Source organism: Neolamprologus brichardi, chromosome 20 (genome assembly GCF_056152115.1).
Source record: "Neolamprologus brichardi isolate AB-2024 chromosome 20, ASM5615211v1, whole genome shotgun sequence".
Classification (NCBI taxonomy): Eukaryota; Metazoa; Chordata; class Actinopteri; order Cichliformes; family Cichlidae; genus Neolamprologus; species Neolamprologus brichardi.
The window spans coordinates 3,681,624-3,706,677 of record NC_142123.1 but is presented as its reverse complement, the minus strand read 5'-3'; the positions used below and the strand labels follow the sequence as shown (position 1 = coordinate 3,706,677).

General features: G+C 40.6%; 2 protein-coding genes across 5 annotated transcripts; one reads left to right on the top strand and one right to left on the bottom strand.

Annotated features, from left to right (window-relative positions):
* Nucleotides 1–3,632: 3,632 nt before the first annotated feature.
* lhfpl5b (LHFPL tetraspan subfamily member 5b) lies at nt 3,633–8,268 on the top strand. The gene is made up of 3 exons (XM_087833513.1): nt 3,633–4,127; nt 6,545–6,781; nt 8,258–8,268. The coding sequence occupies exons 1-3, from the start codon at nt 3,719–3,721 to the stop codon at nt 8,266–8,268; spliced, it is 657 nt and encodes a 218-aa protein (XP_087689639.1). The 5' UTR covers nt 3,633–3,718.
* Nucleotides 8,269–8,433: 165 nt separating this feature from the next.
* On the bottom strand, nt 8,434–24,978 carry srpk1a (SRSF protein kinase 1a). 4 transcript variants are annotated; one of them, XM_087833458.1, is made up of 17 exons: nt 24,904–24,978; nt 24,225–24,279; nt 18,203–18,330; nt 17,786–17,894; nt 17,557–17,644; nt 17,266–17,353; nt 16,657–16,763; nt 15,662–15,827; nt 15,550–15,575; nt 15,186–15,408; nt 14,699–15,082; nt 14,421–14,521; nt 14,003–14,110; nt 13,700–13,769; nt 11,903–11,995; nt 10,819–10,911; nt 8,434–9,794 (listed from the first exon to the last, which is right to left on the bottom strand). In XM_087833458.1, exons 1-17 carry the CDS (start codon nt 24,914–24,916, stop codon nt 9,610–9,612), a joined length of 2,037 nt encoding a protein of 678 aa, XP_087689584.1. In that variant the 5' UTR covers nt 24,917–24,978; the 3' UTR covers nt 8,434–9,609. The 4 variants fall into 4 exon arrangements, with proteins under 4 accessions (XP_087689584.1, XP_087689582.1, XP_087689581.1 ...); XM_087833456.1 differs by lacking the exon at nt 10,819–10,911; XM_087833455.1 differs by lacking the exon at nt 11,903–11,995.
* Between the last annotated feature and the right edge of the window lie 76 nt (nt 24,979–25,054).

The following is a 25,054-nucleotide window of genomic DNA, read 5'->3' as shown; positions in this document are numbered from 1 at the left end:
ATGCTCCAAAATAAAAGGCTTCTGCTTTGATCTGAGGAGAAAAATCTCTTAACATAATAAATTAATGTCAGACTATAACATATATGTATGTGTGCCAAGTAAAAATTAAATTAAAAAATGGAAAAACTTTATCATTTTAATGACAAAACAAAGTTGTTAACTCCATTTTGACTCAACATTTTTCTCCGCAGTTTTCAACGCAACTCCTTCCACACCTGGATGGATTATTGAGCTGGGCTGTCTATAGCATTATTTGCCAGCCTTAAATCCACCAATGCATAACATTCAAGAGGATCTCACTTGGATTCAGTGGCATCAGTGTCTTCATCATCCAGGAACTGACTACATACTCTGGCCACATGAGGCCAGGCTTTATCTTGCAGCAGAAGGAACCCACTGCACACTGCAGCAGCATAAGGACACTGGCTCTCAGACCATCACTGACCCACTGTCGAACTCATCATGCTGGATGATGTTGCAGGCAGCATAACATTCACAATGGCATTTCCAGACTCTTACATATCTCCCACATGTGCTCACTATGAACTTGTTCTAATCTGTGGAGAGACTGGGTGCCAATAAAGCTGCACGGCACTGAGCTGTGAGCACAGGTCCTACAGAAGGACATCAGGACCTAATGCCACAGTCGTTTTGTAGGGCTCAGCCAGACCTCCTCCTCCTGTTCCACTCAGAAAGGAGCAGATACCAGTCCTGCTGCAGGGTTGATGCCCTTCTGTTGCCCAGCTTTTGTGGCCCAACTCTCACTCAGGTAACAGCCTGACTCCTAGTATCTCCTCCACATTCTCGAGACTGTTCTGGGAGACATAACAAACCTTGTTGTGACGGTCTGTAAAACCTAAATGGGCTGCAGGTACCATCCCATACTACCAGTGGTGACAAGGAGACTAATAAGCAGCCAAACTAGAGACAAGTCAGTCAAGAGGGATAAGGTCTGTGGCTGCAACCTGCAACACCTTTTCGGGAGTTGTCTTGTTGTTGCCTCTCCAGGGCACCTGTTGTCACTTTAATTTGCAGTTAAACAAGCAAATGCGATTTACACTGTGTCCAGTCATGCATCCCAACCGGACAGATCGATATCGCTGAAGATTAACTGATTTTGTTTTACATTTCATTTTATTTGAGCTGTGTATTTCAGCGCTATAATTCACTGGCATTTAATTTCACAATCAGAAGTGCAGCTGCAGATAAGATTCAAATCCTAATTTGTTTCCATGGTGTCTTCTGATTAGTTTATTTTGGGTCTTTTTTTTAATTTATTTTCCTTTTTTATCTTTTTTTTTTTTACATCTTGTGTCATCATCTTCAGACGTGCCAGACATTTGCCAAATCACTTTCAGTCACAAAGATAAATTCTTTAACCAAGACAAAGATCCTCTGCTTTGTCTTTTCATGCCCCTGAGAATGAAAGGAGCTCAAAACTTTAAGGGTGACAGACACTTAGAGGACTGAAAAGCCTGGGCAAACAATGCTTCATTCTCCTCAGCCAACAGGCAGCGAAGTGTTGCTTTAATTCATGGTCAGGAGCAGGTGACGGCTCTAAAGCTGCAGATGGGTGTTCTTGAGTTTGTAGTGAGGTGAGGAAATGGTGAGACAGTCAAACACAGTCTTCCTACTGCTGATGGTTATATCTTGTGGTTATAGGGCTTCAGAAAGTATTTGTTATCCACCTCAGATCCCTAAGTTTTCATTATTTGAATTTTTATAAATGAAGAAGTGAATGCAAAGTGCTGAATGAGCTTCTGATATTTTGACATGTCGTCAGAGGAAAGTTTGGTTTTATTAGAGCTGTAAAAGTTTTATTATTGGATTGCTTTTTTATGTGTGTACTTGCTTCCTTTCGTGACCTGCTGCCTTGCCTTGGCCCCTGATGGATAAATAAAATTTAAGTGTGAGATAAATGTGTGTGCAACATGTTTGGAACAGTCTATCTTTTTTTTTTTCTGTGCACATATCTTCTTCAATGAGTCACTGAAAATACAGACAGCTTCCTGAAATCTTGACAAGACGGCCTTCACGGGCTGTCACATATATCAAGAGATTACACCTCATTAGAGCAGCGCTCAGAGATCCCCCACGGTTCTATTCCCGAGACTGGTTTTGATTGGTCTTTTTTTATCTAAACTGTGATGTCTACTTTCCATATCATCCATCTTTGCGCCTGTCTCTCAGGCAGAGCGGGTGTTTTCCTCTCCACTACCCTCAACCAACCGAGTGTCCATCCCGAGCTGCAGGGAGCCATCAGGGATCCCCCGGGAAGGCAGGACAACCACTCATCCCTGAATGCTGCTTCACTACACATGGCACAGTGTCACGGAGGAGGCCCTCAAGCACCTTGTTACCGACACTGACTAGTGGGTGAAGAGCACAGATGGTGGCACGCTCTGTCCGGCTGCTCCTGTCAGCCTGGGGCCGTAGTTGTTATCTCACACTGAATGTGGCCACTAGTTGGAAGTGATAGATTTTTTTAAGAGAGAGCGAGGGAGCCTGCAAATGAGGTTCACTTGTGTGCTATATTACTGCAGCTGGGTTTTCAGCCCACAGAGGGGACGTTTCTTTTAAAAAGGAAAAGTACCAAGTGACAGAGACCATTATCTAGAAAAAGCTGGACTCATCAGCGTTAATTAGATCTCCGCTTTGGCATCGAGCCTCACAGAGAAGCCTGGTTTTTTTTGTTTGTTTGTTTTTGTGCAAAAATTAGTGGGCTATGAAATTTGAAGCGCATCCGCTTGTGTTTCCACATTTGTGTCTTTACTGCAGCTGAACTCTCAACATCCTCAGCGACAATCGAAAGCCACAACCCAACCAAGCTGCCCCCCCCCCCCCCTTTTATTATAATTCATCAAAATAAAATACTTATTGTGTTCCTGTCGCTGGCACTCGCTTCCAGATAAGCAGAACTCCAATAAGATGACTCAGCTGGAACAATATTGAATTTAATATCAGTAAACCTTTATTTGAAGCTTCCTGCGCATCAGCCGCAAATTTCAGCAAACCTTATTCGTTCTGGCTCCGTATTCATGAGTTTCTAAAGCTCGTTAAATATCAGATTATGACATTTAAGGAAACTGAGGGAATGGGGAGTTGGTAGAAAATTAAAACCGTAAAAATGTAACAGTTTAAAAAAAAGAGTGTTTACTGATTATATTTACCTGTGGTTGCACTTTGGGCAACACAAGTAGCTGTTTACTTTCAGAAAATAGAATTATAGAAAAGGATTAGAGTGTTAAAATCAGGCTTTATGTAAATAAAAACGTATAGTGTGACAAATCGATTGCCTTGATACTAATATTTGAAGCAGTGTTCAGGATAAACACTGGATGAGTTTCCTGGCTGTGTAATAATAACTGTTGTTTATTTTAACCTCGCCTGTTCTTGCCTGCATGAAATGAATTAATTAGCTGTAGCACGCAGCCCTGTAATGCAGTTCATTCAAATGCGCTGTGTTAATTTACAGTAAATTATTTTCAGTTACTTGCGGGTAACACTGTGTCTTCACACCAAGCCTTATCAGGTAGCTGTCAATCTGTGACATCAGAGAAACGTCATTAATTAGGGAGCTTTGGTGCTCTCCAGGGTGCTGAATACTCAGGCAGTCCACAGAACGAGCCGTGTGTGTCTGTGTGCGTTTATCCTTCCAGCTCTACAAACAAACCAGAGCTGCTTTCTTTCAAAAGGCCGACACAAACTTTTCGCGGACATGGACCTCCTTCCAGCGCAGGAAGCTGCCAAAATCTACCACACCAACTATGTGAGGAACTCGCGAGCCATCGGCGTACTGTGGGCTGTGTTTACCATCTGCTTCGTCATCATCACCATGGTGGTCTTCATCCAGCCCTACTGGATCGGGGACAGCGTCAACACCCCGCAGGCCGGCTACTTTGGCCTCTTTCACTACTGCATCGGCAACGCGCTGACCTCGGAGCTCATCTGCAAGGGCAGCGTGCTGGACTTCGCCTCCATCCCCTCACCGGCCTTCAGGACTGCCATGTTCTTCGTTGGGACCTCCATGCTGCTGATTGTGGGCACCATGGTCGGCTTCAGTTTGTTCTTCTTCTGCAACGCTGGAAACGTCTACAAGATCTGTGCATGGATGCAGCTGGCCTCAGGTGAGGGACAAAGCGAAGAGGGTTGGTTGTAACGTTGTTGTTCCCTTTACTCAACTGCAGTTGGCAGATTATTAGTATAAATTAGCTTTTCTACGTTTATTTGACACCTATAAACAGACAGATTACGAATTACATTAAAAAGTATGAGCAGTGTAAGTAATCATAAAACTGGTTTCACCTTTATCTTTAAGATGTTTTGTTTGTTTGTTTGTTTGTTTGTTTGTTTGTTTGTTTGTTTGTTTGTTTGTTTGTTTGTTTGTTTGTTTGTTTGTTTGTATGGGTAATTGTTCATAACACTATGCGATGATTCATTAGGCAGTAACCAAAGATAATTTTTAGCTTTTGCCTTTTTATAGTTTGCAGTGAAAAACGAACACTAAACTCACTAAACTCACTAAACTCACTAAACTCTAAGATCAGCTAAAAAGAAAAATACAGCAGACATTTAAAGCTGATTTTAAACAGTCCAGATGTGACAGAGTGCAGACTTTGATCTTTAATTCAAGGGGCTTATTAAAAGTATTACAGCCGTTCATAAACATATTCCAACATTTTTCGTAGCTGAAAAAATGAAATGGACAAACCAATGCATTTTTGTTTTTTAATTCTTGGATGAAAATCCTTTGTAGTCAGTGACTGACACGGATGTCACTAAATCCTCCCTTGAGGTGCTCTGCCAGACCTTTACTGACCTTCAGCTGCTGCTTGTTTGTGGGTCTCTCTGCGTTCAGTTTCGTCTTCAGAAACTGAAAAGCATTCTTTGTGGGTTGTGATCCAGTGACTGATTTGGCTGAAGAATATCACATTTCTTTGCCTTGCGTAACTCTTGGCTTGGTTTTTCAGTATGCTTTGAGTCATTATAGATGTTTACTTGGATCCTTACTGCCAAGTGGCTTTATTGTTCTTGAGTGTAACCAGTGGTTTGTGCTCTTGATGGTAGACTTTGACAATGGCCCACCTACCTTCTCAAAAGACAGCCTGACTTGGTCAGATGTTGGGAAGTTGTTTTTCTTAACCATGGAAATAATTCTGTCATCGTCCACTTTAGTTCTCGTCTGAGGTCTTTCAGGCCTTTTGATGTTGTTGAGTTTAAGAAAGTATCAGATTGTTGATACATTGTTTATTATAGATGTTTTTTTTAAGCCTAAGGATGGCCTTCTTCAGTCTTTATGTTTAAAATTACAATAAAAGCTATATAATATAGATTCAACACTTTGAGTCAGCTTCAGACATTATGTCTGCTTCATTTGGGAACGGGTCTCACCTGGCCATGAAAGTGCTTGTCAGTCAGTTGTCAAAATAATTGGAGAATTGACTGACAAGCACTTTCGTGGGCAGTTTCTGTAAATGGGGGATTGAGTATAAAAAACAGTTCATGCAAAAGAAAAAGAAAAAATTAAACCCCTTGAATTAAAGCTGAGAGTCTGCTCTTCAAATATGCTGATCTTTTGATTTAAAATGAGAGGACAAACTGTACACATCTCATCTTCATCCTACAAACTATGCACCTGGCTGTAGTTCTCTTTTAAGACCAAACTTTAGTACATAAACGTTTTTTGTTCAAATTAAATCCTAAAATGTCACAGTGTCACAGTGAATAATATTGATGCATCACCTGGTGGATCTGTTAATACAACGGAAACAGACAATGACAACGTCAACAAAGGTTCTTGTGACCATAAATTACCAGTTTAAATAGAAGTCTGATGAAGTTCAGTTCATCGGTTTTATTATAACTATTCTTAAGTGATAGCCCAAATATTTCACCACCTCAATACCAGAACTCAAACTAAAGAGGCAGCTGTAAAGGAGCCATGAGACCTGTGCTTCTCTTGTAAGTCAGGTGTGAAACAATGAGCTCGTCCCGTCACGGGTCGACTTCTCACCTCTCCAGTTTCAGGTGTGATGTGCGTTTGTTGTGCAGGTTGTTCTTCGCCATGGCCAATAAGGAATCCTGTTTCAGCCCAGACTCTGACACCTTCGACAGCAGATCAGTTACCTGTAACAAGATCAGGTGTTGCCGTGTCGTTAACTGATCTAAATTTGCACCTGAAAGCGTACGAGGGCCAGGAAAACTAGCCACGATAAAAGCCTGTAAAACTTCATGGGCATGTATCTGCAAACTCACATTCTACTGTAAGTAGCTTTTGAGGAAGCCCAGAGGAGACGTTACGGGGAGAACAGCATTTAAGATTTAAGAACTTTCATAACGGTACATCGTGCAAATGGCTCCACAGAGCATCATCTGCCTTGCTGAGCCATAAATAAATAAAAACTTTGGCACTTTATGGAGGTACATCATGTCTTATCATGCACTCGGGGCTCCAGAGCACCAGATTATAATAATTTATCAAAGTAAGAGCACACAAGAGGTAATTATTACATGGCTCTGCCATTTCCATGTCCTTCCCCCGCAGGTGTGTTGATGGTGATGGGCTGCATGATTTACCCAGATGGTTGGGACTCTCCAGAGGTGAAGAGGATGTGCGGCCAGAGGACAGATAAGTACACGCTGGGAAACTGTACGGTGCGCTGGGCCTACATCCTGGCCATCATCAGCATTCTGGACGCCATGCTCCTGGCATTGCTGTCCTTCACACTCGGCAACCGGCAGGACAAACTTCTGCCAGATGACTTTGAGCTGGAGGGAGCAGGTGAGGGCTGTGGGGTGGTATGCAGACTGAATGCTGGGTATAGAAACAAATATTTGAATGTGTCATAGCTGGCATAGCACAAGTATAATGTGTGACATATAAAACAGCCACATTCCTTTCAGACTGGCTTGCTACAAGGTCCTGCTGTTGTGCATGCCTGCTCTCTGTTAAGGCTTGAGCTATCATTAGAAAAAATTGCTTCACCTTAAGAAACGTATCCAAGATTGGAGATTTTTCTGCAGTTTTTTATATACAGTCGTGTGAAAAAGAAAGTTACCACAGGACTCTTTGCAGGCCCGTGAAAAACTAAGTGCACCCCATGTTTCAGTATCTTGTAGAAGCACCTTTAGCAGAATTACTTGAAGTTGTTTTCAGTTTGACTATATGAGTCTCTCATGTGTCTGTGGAGGAATTTTGACCCACTCTTGTTTACGAAAATTGCACTTCAGTTCATTGCAGCCATTTAATTGTACACATCTCAAGAAATCCCACCACAGTATTTGAGTCAGGTTGAGGTCCGGACTTTCAGTTTGCCATTACAGCTGTTTTCTTGTAGATTTGCTGCTGTGCTTGGGATTCTTGTCACGTTGAATGACCCATTTTCGGCCAAGCTTCAGCTGTCAGACAGATCCACCGCCGTGCTTTACAGTTGGTATGAGGTGTTTGTGCAGACATGCCATGTTTGGGTTTTTATGAACCACCAAATATCTTCACTTTGGTCTAATCTGTAGACAGGACATTGTGCCAGACGTCTTGTGATTAGTTCAGATGCAACTTTTCGAAGCTAAGTTGTGCTGCCATGTTCTTTTTAGAGAGCACAGGCTTGCTTCTGACGATCCTTTCTTAAATGTACTGTCATGAACTTTAACATTTAGCTTGCTAACTTAGGCCTGTAGAATCTGAGATATAGCTCTTGGGATTATTTGTAGTTTCTCTGAGCAGTGCATGTAGGTCACACCATCACATTGGTCTTGTAAAGCAACAATTCCTTGTAGATATCTTTTCTCTTTGTTAAACACCCAGTTGCTCCAGATCTGCAAACTGCTACAGCTTCTGGCACTCGCTCAGTTATTCAAGTTGGCCTTCAACAAATTAGTAATTAGGTTAAAAAGTTTTATCCATAAACTTTATCAAATGAGCAGTTTTAGTTATTTGTTGCCATAATTTGCCCAGTGGCTGAAGTCCATTAAATCTTTTTCTTGTTAAATCTGCTCCCTTTAGGGCTTACCCACAGAAAATCATTTTCCTCCACCTCACCTGATCCCTAGCTTTCTTCTCTGTTACACCAACTCTCTCCATATCCTCCTCTGCTACATTGATTAATTTTCTGTGTGCTCTTCCCCTTTACCTCCTGCCTGGTAGATCCATGTTCAACATCCCGCGTCCAACATATCCAGTCGCTTCTCTGCAAATGGTCAAACCATTTCAGCCGTGGTGTCCACAAACATAATTTTTTCTTTTGTTTCTCTTTTACAGAAAACCCCTGATTGAATCCACAGACCTTCAGAGCCAGTGTGAAATACGATGATGCACTTTGGGTTTTCACCTCTCTTGCCTTCTAATGTTTACTGTGGTTTTGATTAATAAGATTTTGTGCTTCCTTATATTACTATATTTCACAATACCCAATAAACAAGCCCACCAAAATCATGTATTGTATGAAGATCTGTTTTATTGTATGGTGTGTTGCACAGCTTTGTAAGTCGACAACTCACACACAGTTTATGTTCTTGAATCTGACACCAATGTAAGTTTGTTTTTCCCCCCATAGGTTTCGACAGATAACATAGGTTACTTATGATCTTTTTGGGACACCATGACATAATATCAGATCTCACCATTTCTATGGTAAAAACAGTGACATTATTGAACAGTTGACCACACATACAACTGATCTCAAACACACCTTCCATACGCTTTATTAAAACACAGCTACCCAGCTAAACAATTTTAGCTAAGATATAAGATTTGTTAAAAACTGTACATAACTGTAATATACATCAAGGCAAACTCTTTGGTACAGATATATACAGTTTATTTTCACTTTTTTTTTCTCCTTAAGATTGGGCTTCTTAACATGTTGTCTTGTTGAAACCTTTAAAATACTATATACCTGAATTGTAATAGGTGGATGAGAATACCAGCCTCCCATGAAAATGAAAGATCCCTATTATAATTAACTAAGGATACTAAATACCAGGTGACAACGGAATCGATATGGCTAAACATAACCTACTTTAATCAAACAGTGACCCTGCCTGAAGAAATGCATGAAATGAAAGTTACCCAAAGTCAGTGTACATGTCAGCCCAGTGTGAAACTTCCTAAAACCTTCATTACAAATACAAAACGTGTTTCAAATGTTGAATGAGATTTGCTTTTTTTTTTCTTTTTCTTTTTTAAGTCACTACTGAAAAGATGTGGAGAAAAGAGTTTTAGGGAATAAAAATGACCAATAAAGGCTACATATCCTTGGTTTGTTCAGGTTTTAGTGCAGGAGTGTAACAAACAAGGATGAGTCACTAGCAGTACAATGACAGACTTCCTTAGGAGGGTGAACGGAGCACAGCAGTTGGAGCCAACATGAGCACAAAGTAATAAAAAAAAAATCCACTGGATTCCTGACATCACACTGAGAACCAACTAATTCAAAGCAAACGTACACAGAAGCATTAGCTCAAAAACAAGAACATAAATTCAAAACATCTAACCAAAAAAAGAAGAAAGAAAAATAAATATCCATCTGATATGCCCAAACTGGAAAGTGATCTGTTGCAGTCTCTGGAGGAAGTGGAAGGGTAGGGAGGTTCGATAGCTGGAGGTGTCCACTAGAGGGCGAGCCAGGGGTGGCGCAAGCACTCTGCCGCCGTGGCTCTTTTCTCTGGAATAAGCTCCAGCATGGGAAGGAGGAAGTCAGTGAAGCACTCTGCTTCTTCACGGGGCCACTCGTATTTGTCAATCAGCACCTCCAGCAGTCCCCACGGCTTCAACTTAGTGATGTGTTTCAAATCACCTGCAGACAGACAGCACTGCATCAGAACCACACCGCTACAGAGTACAACAACTTCCCCATTTTAAACTTCACTTCAAGTGCAGTCATGTGTGCAAAACTCCACATACAGGCTGTATCCCAATTCAGGGTCTGCAGCCTTAAAGGCCGCATTTTAAGGCCGATTACGTCACAGCGACGCGACGAAGGCTGTCCCAATTCAAAGGCTGCTCAAAATGCGGCCCTCAAATGCGTCCTTCATTTCCCTGAATTTTAAGGACGTGGCGGTGTAGACTTCGTGGCCCAACATATCCCAGAATGCATAGCGCGGCGGTGGGTGTGGATAATTTTGCCAAAAAAAAAAAAACGGCGGATGAGGGGCGCCCGAAGAGTAAACTTTAAGTACTGAATATTTGGTCACTTATTTATGTGCAAATGTTTAATAACGAAGGACATTAAAACATTCCTGTTGGCCACATGTCGGCAAAGTTATGTGACATTAGTGACGTTTGTACTAACTTGGTTTTAAAGCCTTTACTTTAAAATATACGCCGTTCAATAGCTGAGCTTAATCAGAGAATGATCAAAGCTCATGTAGAAACAAACAAATGAACAAATGATTTTCTCCTTCATTTCTGTCAAACAAAGCTTTATGAAACGTTTCTAGCTGTTAGTATCATGGTTGCTAGGCAACCTGGGCAGCGCAACGGAGGCTAGACCGTCCCATTTCACAAGCCTCGCACTTCCAGCCTTAGCGGTCTTTAAGTACGAGGCCCTTGAGGATCGTTGAGGCTGCGTACTTGAAGGCTGCAGACCCTGAATTGGGATACAGCCACAGTCTTAATCGGACAAATGACTGATTAAATAGTTACCTTGTAATTGCTTTTTAAAGAAGGCCTGTTCTTTTGAACTGTAATATCCACTGGAGACATTTTTACATGTACATTCAAATGTATGAATAAGCAGCAATTGGGATTCAAGTAGGGAATATTCCAAAGCACAGTCAGTAACTCTCACTCGAATCTTGACAGTAAAGCTTTCGTTTTACCTTTCTTGGTGAAAAAATCCTTGGAATATTTGCCGGACATTATGAGTTTGCGTGGGACACTCCCCAGCAGCTCAATGATCAGTGCTATATGGTCTATACAGCAGACAGTTGCGAGAAAAAAGACAGACAAGACAAACAGATTCATCAGACAGTGGACCCAGTCACAGGCCCACTCTGGGTGTGTGGGTGGAGGGCAGAGGGAGAGAGAGGCCTGGGTGACGTCACACACACCAGCCTCACTGTTGGCAGAGGACGAGGTGTAAAACCAGAAGTTAGAAAGTTATAAAACAGAGCAGTAAGGTTCATTAACCTTTAGCTCTTTTTATTGTTCAGTTTGGGGTTTTTTCCACTAAAGTTTTTCAGAACAAAAACAATTCCCACCACAAATTCACCCTACAACTAGACTGACAAGACAGGCCCAGATAATGAAAATCATGTTTTTGTACTTCGTGTTAATTATTCATCAACTTCGCTGTCATTTCATCCGTAGCTGTAACAGAGGTCTTAACATTTGCAGTAACCTTGGTACATATCAACAAAACAACTCCCACTCAGGGACCTTAAAAGGTTTACTGACAGTTAATTCCTTATAGACATCCTTAATTAAAACCATCTTACATTAATTATCATATTTCTGTAAACACGTATACTTTGAGTACATTTAAAGTTTATATTCTGACATGAACACACTGACGTATAAAAGTAAAGGGTTCTTGCCCTTTTTGCCTCCTGTGATTGGTTTCATTAAATGATTAAATTACATTTATAAAAACACTGTTGTTGCGCAGTGGACTCCATGCAGAGGAAAAGGGTCATTCTGAATCTCCTCAGCAGGGACAATACAGCATCAAGCACCTAGCCAAAATGTCTAAAGGCAGTGTACAAGGCTCTGCCAGGCAGTCTTTGGCAGAACAACACTTGAATCGTGATCAGTGGTTCAAAGAGGCTGACATTTATTGGTTTCTTGCTTTGATGACGGGCCTGCACAAAACCGTTTGATTGTGCTGACTGAAGTTGACCTCCTCCCTTGACCCTCCTTGTCCACCTTTCCCAGAGTGAGCCAAAGACAGAGGTGCTGGCGTACCTCTCTTGGTGAAGTATTCCTGTGAGTATTTTCCACTCAGAGCATAGTGTCGGGGGATTTTACCGAGCAACTCAATCATGAGAGCGAGATGGTCTGGAAATGAGGCACATCAGAGAAGAAGAGGAGGAGGAGGAAGATGGAAAGTCACAGGGAGTTTGGAGAGGAGATGGCAAACAGTCAAGTGGAACAATGTATTAGGAACAAAGGATGATGATTATGATGACAGCCTAGTGTTAAGTAGCACATGTATCAACAGCCTATATTAACCTACTGAAAACATCTGAACACATGGAGCTCATTCACTGTTGTATTTCAGAAAAATGACAACTATAAAGCAAGATGGGAAGTCTGCACTAAAGCACAGCTCTCAAAGCTATACAGTAAAACATAAAAAGCAGACTGATGCAAGGTTACTAAAAATCGAATAAAACGTTAAACACAAAGCATTTATAGAACAGTAAGCCATGGTTTATGTGGCAGCAGGTGAAAAAGCTGCAGGATGTTCCAGTAAAGTCAAAGTTGAAGGTCAGCACAAAGCAGACATGCAAGAGCAGAATCAAGTTAATATGGAAACTTTGAGCTAAGCAGCAAGCCAAAATCCCATTTTCACCTTATGTTTCAATTAGGCCTGTTCAATATAACGATATATATATATCGTATGACGATATAAAAACGTCTCGTTTCATTTTATGCTATCGTTTGTTTCGCGGTGTCGCAAAATAAACTGTTTACGGCAATATTTTTTCATAATTTTGATGGTCGCTGTAGTGGCTATATTAATAAAGTTCTCTCTTTCTCTTATATTTTATATAACCACACTACGGACGGACAAGCGCCTGTTTTTATGCGTTGTGGTTAGCAACAACGACGGTAACAGCATCGTATGTCCGCTTGTTTATGTTCCACATAAACCTTTCACAATAAAGCTCAAGATCCTGTTGAGACTTTTCAAAATAAACTGAATCACGTGAAAGAGCAGATTATTTACAGATGAGAAGTAAAAAAGAGTCGCCAGGTGTTAAAAAATAAACCTTAGACTCAAACGTTAGAACAGGCTTTTCCCCGCAGCACGCCGTGTAATAAATACTCAAAGAAAACGGCGCTGTTACAACTTATGTCTAAAAATGTATAGTTTCATGCATCGGTTAAAACACTCGTCTCCAGGTACACGACGCGCAGCTGGAAACACTTCACGCAAGACGAGCTGCCCGAGATTCACAGAATTGACAGAAAATGTTACATTTTTGTGATTTATATCGTTATCGGACGATAGAATTCTTATATCGGGATATGAGATTTTGGTCCTATCGCACAGCCCTAGTTTCAATTAAAACATGAGGTGAAAATGGATTAAACATAAAGTATGAGTAACCAGGAGGTGAGGAAAAGGTGAGAAGAGAATTGAAGAGATGGCCCCATCTCCAGTGCGGTAAAAAAGTGGCTCAAGTTGCTAGACAGGAAATACACACAGGAATGCTCATACTTTACAATTCTTCATTAATGGAGTACCTCATTAACATGTTAACACTGTGCAGAGTGCACTGTAACTGGAGCTCCAGTGAAGGTGAGGACTTGCATGCATATTGGACATTTTAAATAATTCAACAGTTCAACACTGATAAGAGAAGATTTAACAACACTATGGTGCTCTTAACAGTAGCAGTAACACTAAACAGAAGTCCCACTCACTAGTGAAACACATTTAAATACATCTACTAAATCGAGCTCTGCGAATTAATGATCTAGAATTAAAACTTGTACTTTAAAAACAGAATGCACAGGAAGACCAGACAATACCTTCATCTCTGGAATAATCTTCCCCAGAATGTGGTTCAAACAAGTAGTCCCCTGTGGCAAGCTCAAAGGCCTGAGGACAATACAAACACAGGGAGGGGAAAAAACAGTATGAAGCCATCTGTCCAAATCTCAATAAATCCCTCCCACCACTGATTAGACTCATTACACTACTTGAGTCTTTAACATACAATTAATTTTTTTTTCCTCCTTCAGATAATTTTTTTTGTTCTATTCAGTTTTTGGGGGGAGTTTAAGCACCTTTTGGCACTATATAAATAGTTTGATGCAGAGAAAATGTCTCACCATACAGGCTGTGCTCCAAATATCAGCTGGTGTGCTGTATCCAGAACCAATAAGTACTTCTAAAGACCGGTACTGTCGTGTCTGGATGTCTTCAGTAAAGTGCTTGTGCTGAGAGGAAAAAAGACAAATACGAAAACACAAACGTATATCAAGTAGGTTTCATCATGTGTAGCGATAACACACTGAAAAACAGAAATATTTTACATGAGAATAAAAATTATTGAAATTATAAATGGACTATGCTCTATTTGAAATCTGCATCACACTCCCATCTGGTAAATGATTTCTCATTTAAAACCATAAAAAGCAGGAATACCGAAACATTACTTTCAGTAGCTAGATGACACTCGATGTGTCCCTGGCTGTACCGTTTCATCTCTTATGAGGAAATCCCTGTGGTCATTAGCAGGCTACTCACCACCCAGCAGGCATTTCCCAAATCTGCAATCTTGACCTTGATCTTGTCTGCATTGAGTGGCTCAAGTGGGTTAACTAGCAGGGATCCTGCTGTCAGCTTATCTTTATAAAGCACAGAGAGAAGCAGCGACATTGAATAAAACAATGGGATAAACACTGAATAAATGATAAGTATAATCATAAGTATTTCAAAGTTCACATGGTTTTTGTTAAATTTAGCAGCTCAGCTACAGCAAACAGCATCTAAAAACCCAAACCAATCGATTTCGGTTCACTGACCATTTCTTGCATCTTCCTGGTTTCTATAGTGACAGTTGGACCCATCCTCACCATCTTCTTCTAAAATGCCTTGTTCCAGCTCGCCGTCCTCCAGCCCGGCAGAAAAGCGTTTCTCAGTAACTCCACGGCTACGAGCCCCAGTTCCTTTAGTCTCTGTGTACACCTCATTGAAATCTGTAGACTCGACACCGTTGTACATGGAGTGGAGAGGAGACTCCACGTGTTGATCCTCTGGAGAGGCACACTGTTCTGTGCACTCTGCATTGCCATTATGTTGGTCTTCATCGCTATGCTGGAAGTCACTCTCCTCCACATGGCCATTACAGTTCATTTCAGACAGTTCCTCTGGTCCCACCCTCATGTGATCTGCATTCAAAGTGCTCCCTGAAAGTAGCAGAAAATGGATTTTCAGTTGATTCATATCAGATTTTTTGGCTGCTTTGCAAATATTGCAGAACACATTACTTCTCTGATGTTAGCTTCCTACCATCTGTTTCCTCGTTTCCTATCTCCGCAAAAGACACCTGTCTGAGAGGCGCGCAGGCTCGTCCCTTTTCAGTCTGTGGGTCGTCTTCATCTTCATCATCCTCTCGTATCTCTGTGGTCTTTTCCATTTTCTCAAGGTCCAAGATGCACTTCTCCAACAGCTCCGCCTGCCGCTTCTGCTTCTTTTTTAACTTCTTCTTCTTGTTCTTGGACATTTTTACTGTCTGTCAAAGACAAAAACAAAGGAAAGGTTTGCACATTTGTAGGACTGATTTAAAAGTAAACTAAAAAAACAAAACAAAACCTAAAAACATATGAGGCTAATATCTAAGCAGAGAGTAAAAAAAACAAAACAAGTCTTGTACCTGTTTTGGAACTGGCGCTGTGCTTACTGTAAAGAGAACACGAGATAAGTAAAAACCTGTACTAAACCTATGAATGCAGATATAAAAGTGAGTGTGCATGCACATCTCATACTCGCTGAACCAGAGGGAGGAGGCGCCCCAGCCTTCTGCCACTCTGTGGCCTCAGCTGCAAGCCTCCGTACGTAAGGCTCATCTACGCTCATCAGGATGTTCTCCGGCTTGATGTCCGTGTGGATAATATGACACTTTGTGTGCAGGTAGTCCAGACCTTGGAGAACCTTAAAAAAAAAAAATACATTAATGGAAAATGGTTATCTGATTGTGTAGATCAAATTAACCAATCAGACTGACTTGGACAAAAAACCTTTACCAACTAAACTTAAGGAAACTTTAAAAAGAAAAAACATATTGCGTCAATTTTCAGGTTTTTCTTTTCTTGGAAACAAATATACTAGCTTTGCACAATTCAGAGTTCATAAATAATCCTTATTAATCGCATTTGGCTTTGCTGCAGTCCCTCAGTTTATCCTCTCTGAAACACAATATTTTAGCTCTTCTCCCTTTAAAGCAAAGGAGCCAAGACTAGGAAGTATTAAAAAGAATCCCTAGGGCAGTCTGAAGCCAGAGTGTTTGGTTTGTAGTTAATACACAATGATACTATCACTATTTTAAACCTTAGTGGTGCTTATTGAAAATTCATCCATGTAACAAACACAGCATATAACAGAACATAAAGAGAAAGCATAAAAGGGTCCCTTTAAGAGAACACAAACTCTTAACGATCTAAGAAAATTTTAATAAAAGGAACATTTGCTGTTTTTCACAGGACATTGAATAAAAAGCTGTGGAATAAACAACACTAATCCACAGATGAGCTGTGCAATTAACTGCTGAATTAGTTATTTGTTTAACCATGAAAAAAAGCCCCCTCAGTTTTGCCTCACTCCCCATCTGTTTTGTTAAGCAGCTTACTGTTAATATGTAAAGTTCTTCTACCCTGTTTTCCATTCATCGTGCAGCCTGCAGGCTACACAACTCTTGTGAACTACTGAGCCTTAATGATGAGTCATAGGCATTCAAAAGGTGTGCCTGTGGGTCTCACTTTACCTGTCGTATGATGCTCTTCACACAAGCCAGGGGCAGTCCTTGGTAGTTTGATTTTATTATCCATTTCAATAAGTGATGTCCTAACACCTCAAACACCATGCAGACGTCTGAAGATTGGAGCAGTTAAGATGGCAAAGTAATAGCGGTAAAGCAAAATTGAAAACAAACAAAGGAAAAAACAACTGCCTAAGTGAGGAGTGGCATTGCTTATGCTGAAGACAGGACACGTAGATGTGCAACCCATACGCTTTTGTTAGAGGCTCTCGTGTTACAGCTACAGCAATCTCTCAGGCATTCAGGGGATCTTACCCAACTAAAGTGTTGTGAAGGGGGTGGAGGTCTGTTTGGGACACATAAGATTCCATTTGTCACACCCTCACCTGTTGTTTACTTTTTTACTTGCATACGGCTTTTTAGCCGACATGGACACGAAGGGAAAGAAAGTTCTGTACAACCAAAAAAAACAAACAAAAAAAAACCATTTCTAATAAAACTGAAGTTGTTGTTTTGGGGTCTTTTCCCCCTCCCAGCAGGAGGTAATTTGACAAATCAAATGTGACTAATAATAAAAACCAGGGAACATCTGTTATATCTGCCTGTGAAGGATACGAGTTCCATTGACGCCAGAGATCTTGAAGTCATCTAGAAGCTGGACTACCATCTCTCGGTTGGGATCATTCGTGTCAGAGTTTCTTACCTACAGACGACGAGAAAAAAAAATTATATGTGTGTGTGTGTAAAAGCTGTAGTGTAAGCAATACCCTGCTGTCCTTGCACCACGTTGCTGTACACTCTGATGCATCTCCAGATATCCCCACAACTAATTAGTGAACACTTCCTGCGCTTACTGATTACATATTTCATCAAAACCTACTCTATGCAATTAAATCTGATACTCACAGATCTGAGCAGTTTTATCTCATCCAGTGCTGTTTCTGTGTAGTGCTCCGCACTCTTCACCACCTTCATTGCAACAAACCTCTTTACCCTGCAACCACAGAATGTAATGTTCACTAAAAGGAAGCAAAGTAAACAGTCTCTGAGCCAGCTGCTGCTGCATCTGGAATCCAATGTCAAGTCTCAAAAACAAAACATGAATTACAAATATGCAGTTAAGTTTTTCTCATACTGAATATCCCAGGCGAGCCACACGGTGGAGAAGTGTCCCCAGCCGAGCTTCCGAATTACATGGTATTTTCCATTATAAAGGTCTCCTACTTTCACATGGTGGTAGCCACCTAAAAGATAAGAAATTCAAGCTGCTTAGATAAATAAAGAGGTGAGCATGTATGTATGTATACAGAACAGTCAGTGCATTTACATTCACTGTAATAACAGGTCACAACTAACCGAAGCGACACCATTTATTGAAACAGTCAAATCAAATATTGATTTATCTGTTTAAACTAAGGTGTGACTCGCTAATACTCTGGTATCATTTTTCTACTGGGGGAAAAACCAAACAAACAACAAAAACTTGTAGTAGTTAATCAAATACAGTGCAATATAGTGTGCCTTTGAATGCAAAACGTAAAGAGGAACCCACCTTTGCAGTAGTCATTGGGGTCCTCCTGCTCTTCATCATCAGAGCCAAGGATCTCTTCAGGTTCCTCAGGTTCCTGAGGGGAGGCTTCAGCCTGAGGATGCTGTCGAGCTCTGGGATTGGCTGGCTGCCTGATGGGACAACAACAATTATGAAAGACATCGATGGAGCAGAGTTCTGATGCATTTACCGTCCATTTATCAAATATTAGCTCAACAATAAGGCGTGCCCAGGATGAGAGGATTTTATTACAGGACATGCGGATGAGACTAACTGAACAAGACTGCAGCTCATTGATAACCGATGAGTTCGACTCTTCTACATAGCAGAAAAGAATCAAAGCTCAACCTTTTACTTCCAAAAACTGCTCAGCACTGCAGAAATGGTGAACAGCTGTAGAGTTTAACTTAAACAGATGCATTACAAAGCAGTGGGAACGTTCTCCTGCCTCTCCTGGGATCTGACCTTAATTGGCTGAAAAGTAAGTGGCATTAACTAGCTAGCATTAGCAACTGAGTAATTCACTCTAACACTAATACTTTACTGAACAACATAATCATGTTAGCTAAGCACCAACATAGAGTGTGCCTGCTCTGGATGATCAGTCACAGTGACGGACATAGACGTTTCAAAATCACGTCCTGTATAAACGGCTAACTAGAGACAGGAAGAACTTGCTTATCAGCCAAATTTTTTGTTGTATAAACATAACCCAGATAACACAGCATTTATTAAAAAGCCTCTCACACAAAATAATCAAACATGACAAGAACCACTCGTTCTTAAACAGATGACACCAGGGCTGACCGCAAAAAATAAATAATTGGTGCACATTTGGTGTATGTGTAAAGCTACAAATAGACAACTGTTTTATAAATCTATCATAAAGGAGGGTTATAACTGTAAGCATCCACAGTCACATTTCAATCACTGTGAAAATGTGAAATGTCAACAACAAATAAAACTTTACTCCAGGGTAATATGTCATCTTTCATTGCAGACTTCAATTAACCCACAACTACCTCTTTAAAAAAAATAAAAATAAAGAATGCATATGTGTAATATGAAGAAACTATGAATTAACTTGGGTTTAGGTGAGGACTCCTCATGAGGTGACATGGACCTTGCTTTGTGCACTGGTGTTGGAATAGGAAGGAATCCCCAAACTGTTCCCACTGTCTTGGTATGCTGAAGCATTAATAACAGTTTTCCCACTTGTACCTACTTGGGCCGGCTCGACACAGTTTTTAGAGTTTTCCATTAGGTGGTAGTACCATGGTAATAGGCATTTTAGTACCTGCTAATTTTTGAAACCTGGCAACGAGGAAAATGGAAAGAAAAGAAGAAAAAAACTCCCACTGTGGTCCCTCGAGATTGGCAAAAAGTTGTACTCTGAGCAACAGGTCTATGCTCTTCCATTGTTGTGGTGTTCATGTCGCATACAAATACTCCATGCATGTTAAGCGGTAACTGATTGTAATTGAAAATGGCAGAAACAGAGTCAAATCATGCAGGTACTAGTGAAAAAGGGCTATAAGAGTTCCTTTCACTGAAACTGAATGGCAGAGCTCAAGTTTTGAAAAAACAACGTCACACCATAATTCCTTCCCCAACTTTATACTTGGCACAATGCAGTCAGATAAGTTCTGTTTCTCTGGCTACTACCAAACCCAGACTCATCCATCAGATTACCAGACAGAGAGAACAGCATGAGTCTTCACTCCAAAGAACTCCACTCCTCTAAAGTTCAGTGGCAGCGTGCTTTACACCACTGTATCTGATGCACTGGACTGTACTTGGTGACATGAGGCTTGGATGCAACTGCTCGCTCCTGGAAACCCAGTCCATGACGCTCTCTGTAAACTCTTCTTGAGCTAATCTGAAGGCCACGTGAAGTTGGAATATTTAGTAATGAAGAAATTTCACAACTGGACTTGCTGCACAGATGGCATCCTATCATGGTACCACGCTCAGGGCTCGCAAAATCGGGCTAGCGATTTTTCTGATCGGGCTACCAAAATCCATCTCAGCCCTGCCCGTCAGCCTGTCATAGGAAGAAAAAAATATGTCAATGCTTTTGCATTCTTTCACAAACGTAGCTGTCAGTATGTGACATATTGAAATCGCGTTTGAATTTCCGCTTGTTTTTTGCTTCACTTTCACTTTGCGATGGCGCAAACTGTGAATAGAGAGCGGCAGCTACTGACTGGTGAGTGACAGATTAATTGCGCACCAATTCCTCTGACATCGTCTTATCACTCATTAGCTTACTATTCAAACGTGACAAGTGAAATCTCCCGCAGCAAGCTTAAACATGTGATGCAGGTTGATTGCGCAGAGAATCGCTGATCATTATGCAAGTGCCTGTGTAAAAGCAGATGGATTTACGCAGGTATTTTAGTTCTGCAGAGCCAAATAAGACAGGTCAGGGTGAAGAAGGGACAGCCAAAGAAAAGCCGACCACAAAACGGAAAGGTTATGACAAATCAGACTATGAGGCAAAAACAAAGGCGCAGCTTTTTTTGGTTTCATGGACAAAAGAATTTCTGTGGCTGGAATATGACGAGCTAAATAACATAATGTTCTGCCGGGTGTGTCTTGAGTTTCCCTCGATTTCTGAGTTGACAAGCACCTTTGTAACTGGGACCAGTAATTTTAAGAAAGACCCCATTAGAAATGCAAGAAATGCATTATTGCTAAGTCTGCAGTATCTTTCCCAGAACAAACACCAATTGCAAAAAAACTACTAAAAATAAACCAAGTACAACAAGAAGTCCAGAAGAAACCCAGAAGAAAAAGCTGTTTAGAACAGCGTGATGTTGCAAAGAGTGAACTACCTTTGGCAAAATTTAGCAGCCTTTGCAAACAAAGCAAATGGCCTAGATCTTGGTTCCACTTACCTCTTACCCGTGACTTCAGTGGAAATGTCAGATTCAGGATCTGATACAGACTGATTCATGTTCTACACAGTTCTTACAAGTTCATAGAAATTTCTGTTCAATTAGGACCAAATATTTGAGTTGATGATTGTATTTTTTTATTTTTTTTTTTTACAGTTGTTGTAATTTGTGTTTTAACAATTTTTTAAGTCAATCAAAAAATTGTCCTCTCTTTTTTTTCAGGCTACTTAAATTTATTTTGGGCTACCAAAAACTGAAGAGTGTCTGCCCGAAGGGCTACCAGAGATTTTGAAATTTTGCAAGCCCTGATGCTGGATTTCACTGAGTTCCTGAGAGTGAGCCACTGTTTCACAAAGTTTTATAGACAGTCTGCAGGTGCCTTATTTTATACATCTATGGACATGACTGGAACACCAGAATTCAATGGCAGAGTGAGTATTTTTGGCATGCAATGTTTTGACATATGACCATTTTTGACCATAAATAAATAAAACAGTTTTGAAGTATTACAGTAGTTTGACAGTTACACTTAACCAAACATAAACCCACATTAAAAGGCAAATATTTGCAAGGCAAAACAATAGAGCAGTAGCAGATAAAAGTCCATTAAAGTCATAGCAGGCTGTTAATTTGGATCATGTCCCCTTGAAATTAAACCACAAGTTTCAGTGTAATTGCCTCCAGTTTCTTGCTTTGACCTTGTTATCATTAAAGAAAGATTAATGAGCGACTGTTCCAACCAAGTTTAATTAGTTTTAACAAAATAGCAAGGTGTGTCTAAAACTTTGTTTCAAACAAATCTTGCAGCTATCTAAGCAATATTTAACTATTAAAATATTCACAAACAGTTATTATATTAATAAAGACGCCTAAATGTGTAACCGAGCGCTGGCACAGTGACAAACTGCAAGCAGAAAATGTAAACAAATACCATCTAAATCGCTGTCAACAATTTTTTTTTAACTGGATTTGAACATCTGCTTTTAACCATAGTTTAAACCAAAACAAGAAGTTGGCCTATCAAAACAACCCTACCACAATAACACACTGACACGCCTTCTGCCAAGGAATATCACACAACTAAATTAAAGAAAGCATTTAAGGAAACGCGTGCTGCACTCAGCTTAGCAATTCTACTGTCACCATATGTTTGTTTCATTTATTTTACTGCAGGCCTAATGTATGTGTGTGTGTGTGTGTCCGCATTATGAAAGACAACATCAACCTTGCTGAATCAGACTGAATACTGAGAAGTTTCCAGAATAAGGGGACAGAAAACTGTGGCTACATTACGAGCAGAAGTACAAGCCTGCAAGCAAATTATGTTCCAAAATTACTAAATGAGTTATATGGTCATTGTGTCAAGCTGTCAGACAAATGAAACGTCTGTGCATATTACATTTTTCAAATATAAATCACTGTGTGCAGACTTTCATTTTGACTAAAACTCCAGCGACAGATTGATCAAACCCAACATAATGGAAAACAGGACAACCAGTTTTTTTCTAAATGCATATTTGAAACATATTTCTGTATATTTTTTTCCATGGCTCTGCAAGCCCTAAATAACAGAACATATTCTTTCCATGTTTATATGTGTCACCGCATACATTCTGGCTTTGCCAGTAATTCGGTTCCTAATATTTACTTGAAAGCCAAACAGCCTGATGTTACTTCCTCTACAGAGCAGATTAAGCCTGCTCATCTCTACTGGAGCCAAGAGAGCAGAGATCACATTCAACTAAATTCCTTCAACTGGGCTGCAGTGTTTCACAAATGAGCTGCTGGTTTTCTACATAATCCTGCAACCTACTTCTTTGTGCCTGACATGGTCAGCTGAAGCGGTGCATGTTTGTCCAAGGATGACAAAATAAACCGATTCAAATAATTACTTGATATGAATCTTGACTTTCTAATCAAGCTTTGAATCTGAAACGCATTCATTATATTTTAAGTATTTTAAATCATAAAGCTGGTAAAAACAAGGCAGTAATTTAATACTGATTATCTGTACAGTTCTCGTGTTGTCTGCTTTAACAGTTACATTGCTGCATTATTAACACATTTTAAAACATTTTTTGCATCTTGAGAGGTAAATGCATGGCTTTTCAAATTCCCTTCAAAATGCAAATAAATACATCGTCTAAATTACATACTCACTCGTGCATTTTCATTCACAAAGAGAGAAAGCAGACGAAGCATATTTGAATGCAGAGCCAGTCTCAGTTAGTCATCCTTTCATTATAAAAAGCTTTAATATTGGGTGTGTGCACCTCGTTTTAATGGGTCTCATCCTTTTGGGTGTGAGGACAAATGTCTGATGCACATTTTCCTTCAGACTCTCACAGCACTTCAAAACATTAACCAGTCCACTCCATTATATCCTCTGAGGTTGTTTTGTTCGTCTATACATGCAGTGCTTATTGTGCTAGGATTACTGCAGAATGCAACTGCTCTGCTTTAAGTTGCATTTAGTTTCTTGGTATCACATGATTCTTACGGCTAATAAACCATTCAAGTATGAGCCATGAAGATAACGCTGTCAGGAGGAGAGTAACCTCAATGGTGCTGTTTTCAGTTAAACACCATGCTTCGGTGGGCTGATGTGGGCTTCTTCATTCTCTTGTTTTAAATATAGCACTGGCTGTTATGTAACGCTCTGGAGGATGCCACTGGTGCAGGCATGATTAGTAGATTGTTGGGCACACCAAAACAATCGGTACTGGAGATCAACGCTTGACAGCCCTATTTACAGCAACTAATCATTCAGAAATATTTTCAGGTGATCACAGCGTTTAAGTATTATATTCCAGGTATGGCTTACGGAGCACCCAACACTTGTGTTTTTTGTTTTTTTACTAAAGCATTGTAAACCGTGTTAAGGTTAGAGCAAAAATAAAAAGCTGTGGCGTGTGCAGACCAAAACAAAGTTTAAGTGCAAACAAGCAGTCAAAGGCCTTTCTAACAGCTTCTCCAATGTCAGAACAGCAGAAAATACACCAAAGTGCAACAAACAACCTGCTTTGATTGAGTACAGCTGACAAAATACTTGTTTATGTGCGGGTGTCCTGAAAAAACGGGACACACATAAGAGGGAATGACATTTAAATGCAGCAGTGACTCACTTTTTGTTGGTTTTCTTTGCTTTCACCCTCTTCTTCCTCGCCTGGAGTGCCAGCACTGCAACAACAAAAAAAGAATAGAAAAACCATTGTCTGTTTGCCTTCTTGATTTCCAGCTGACACTCAAGACAAAACAAACGAAGCCATCTGAAATAAACAATTACCTGACTCCAACGTTCATATGCACCGTGTTGGGTCATGTTTGCACCTAACAGTATCTAAAATCAGTGTCAGTGCATGTGTCGATTTGCCAGAACCCATCCAACGTTAAGTTACATCACTGAGCTTCCCACCTAGGCAACGCTCGTCTCAAACACGGTAATGTGGCGTGAAGTGATTTCAGCCACTACAGCGGCTAATTATGGACTCATACATGAATGCACGGTTACCGTGGCCGGTGTTACGGGCTGTGTTTAAAATGGAAGGAGCTGGAGAGCTAAATGTATCGAGCTAATCCTGACATGTCCTATTGAAGCTAAAGCTAACGTCTAGAGGGCTAGCGCTCCAGCTCAGTGCGCGATAGACGCGTTCAATTAAACCACGTATCACAATGTATGCTGCTCGGCGAAAAATAATGTTTTTATATTTGTCACTGCACGACAACATCGACTGTAACGGCAAACCGCACACACAATGTGTTACACCAGTCACACAGCGTGCAACGTGTCGCGTGAAGATTTACCTTTCCTCTCCATGTCGGCTGGATCCGTAGCTTAGCCGTTAGCTACACAGCCAGTGATCGAATGTTCCACGCATGCGCACTGGCTCGCTATGTCGAAGGGAAGCTTCCTTGGTGACGTCTCTGCCCGTGTATCAAACCGTTTTTATGGATT

Bases quoted from the DNA above. Each gene is read 5' to 3' on its own strand.
- lhfpl5b (XM_087833513.1), top strand. From the start codon at position 3,719: ATGGACCTCCTTCCAGCGCAGGAAGCTGCCAAAATCTACCACACCAAC. The intron at 4,128-6,544 runs GTGAGGGACAAA...CTTCCCCCGCAG, and splicing joins ATGGATGCAGCTGGCCTCAG to GTGTGTTGATGGTGATGGGC.
- srpk1a (XM_087833458.1), bottom strand. The intron at 15,828-16,656 runs GTAAAGTGAGAC...TTTTTTTTTAAG, and splicing joins TGAAGAGCATCATACGACAG to GTTCTCCAAGGTCTGGACTA. The intron at 14,522-14,698 runs GTCAGTGAACCG...TGCTTTATAAAG, and splicing joins CCAGGAAGATGCAAGAAATG to ATAAGCTGACAGCAGGATCC.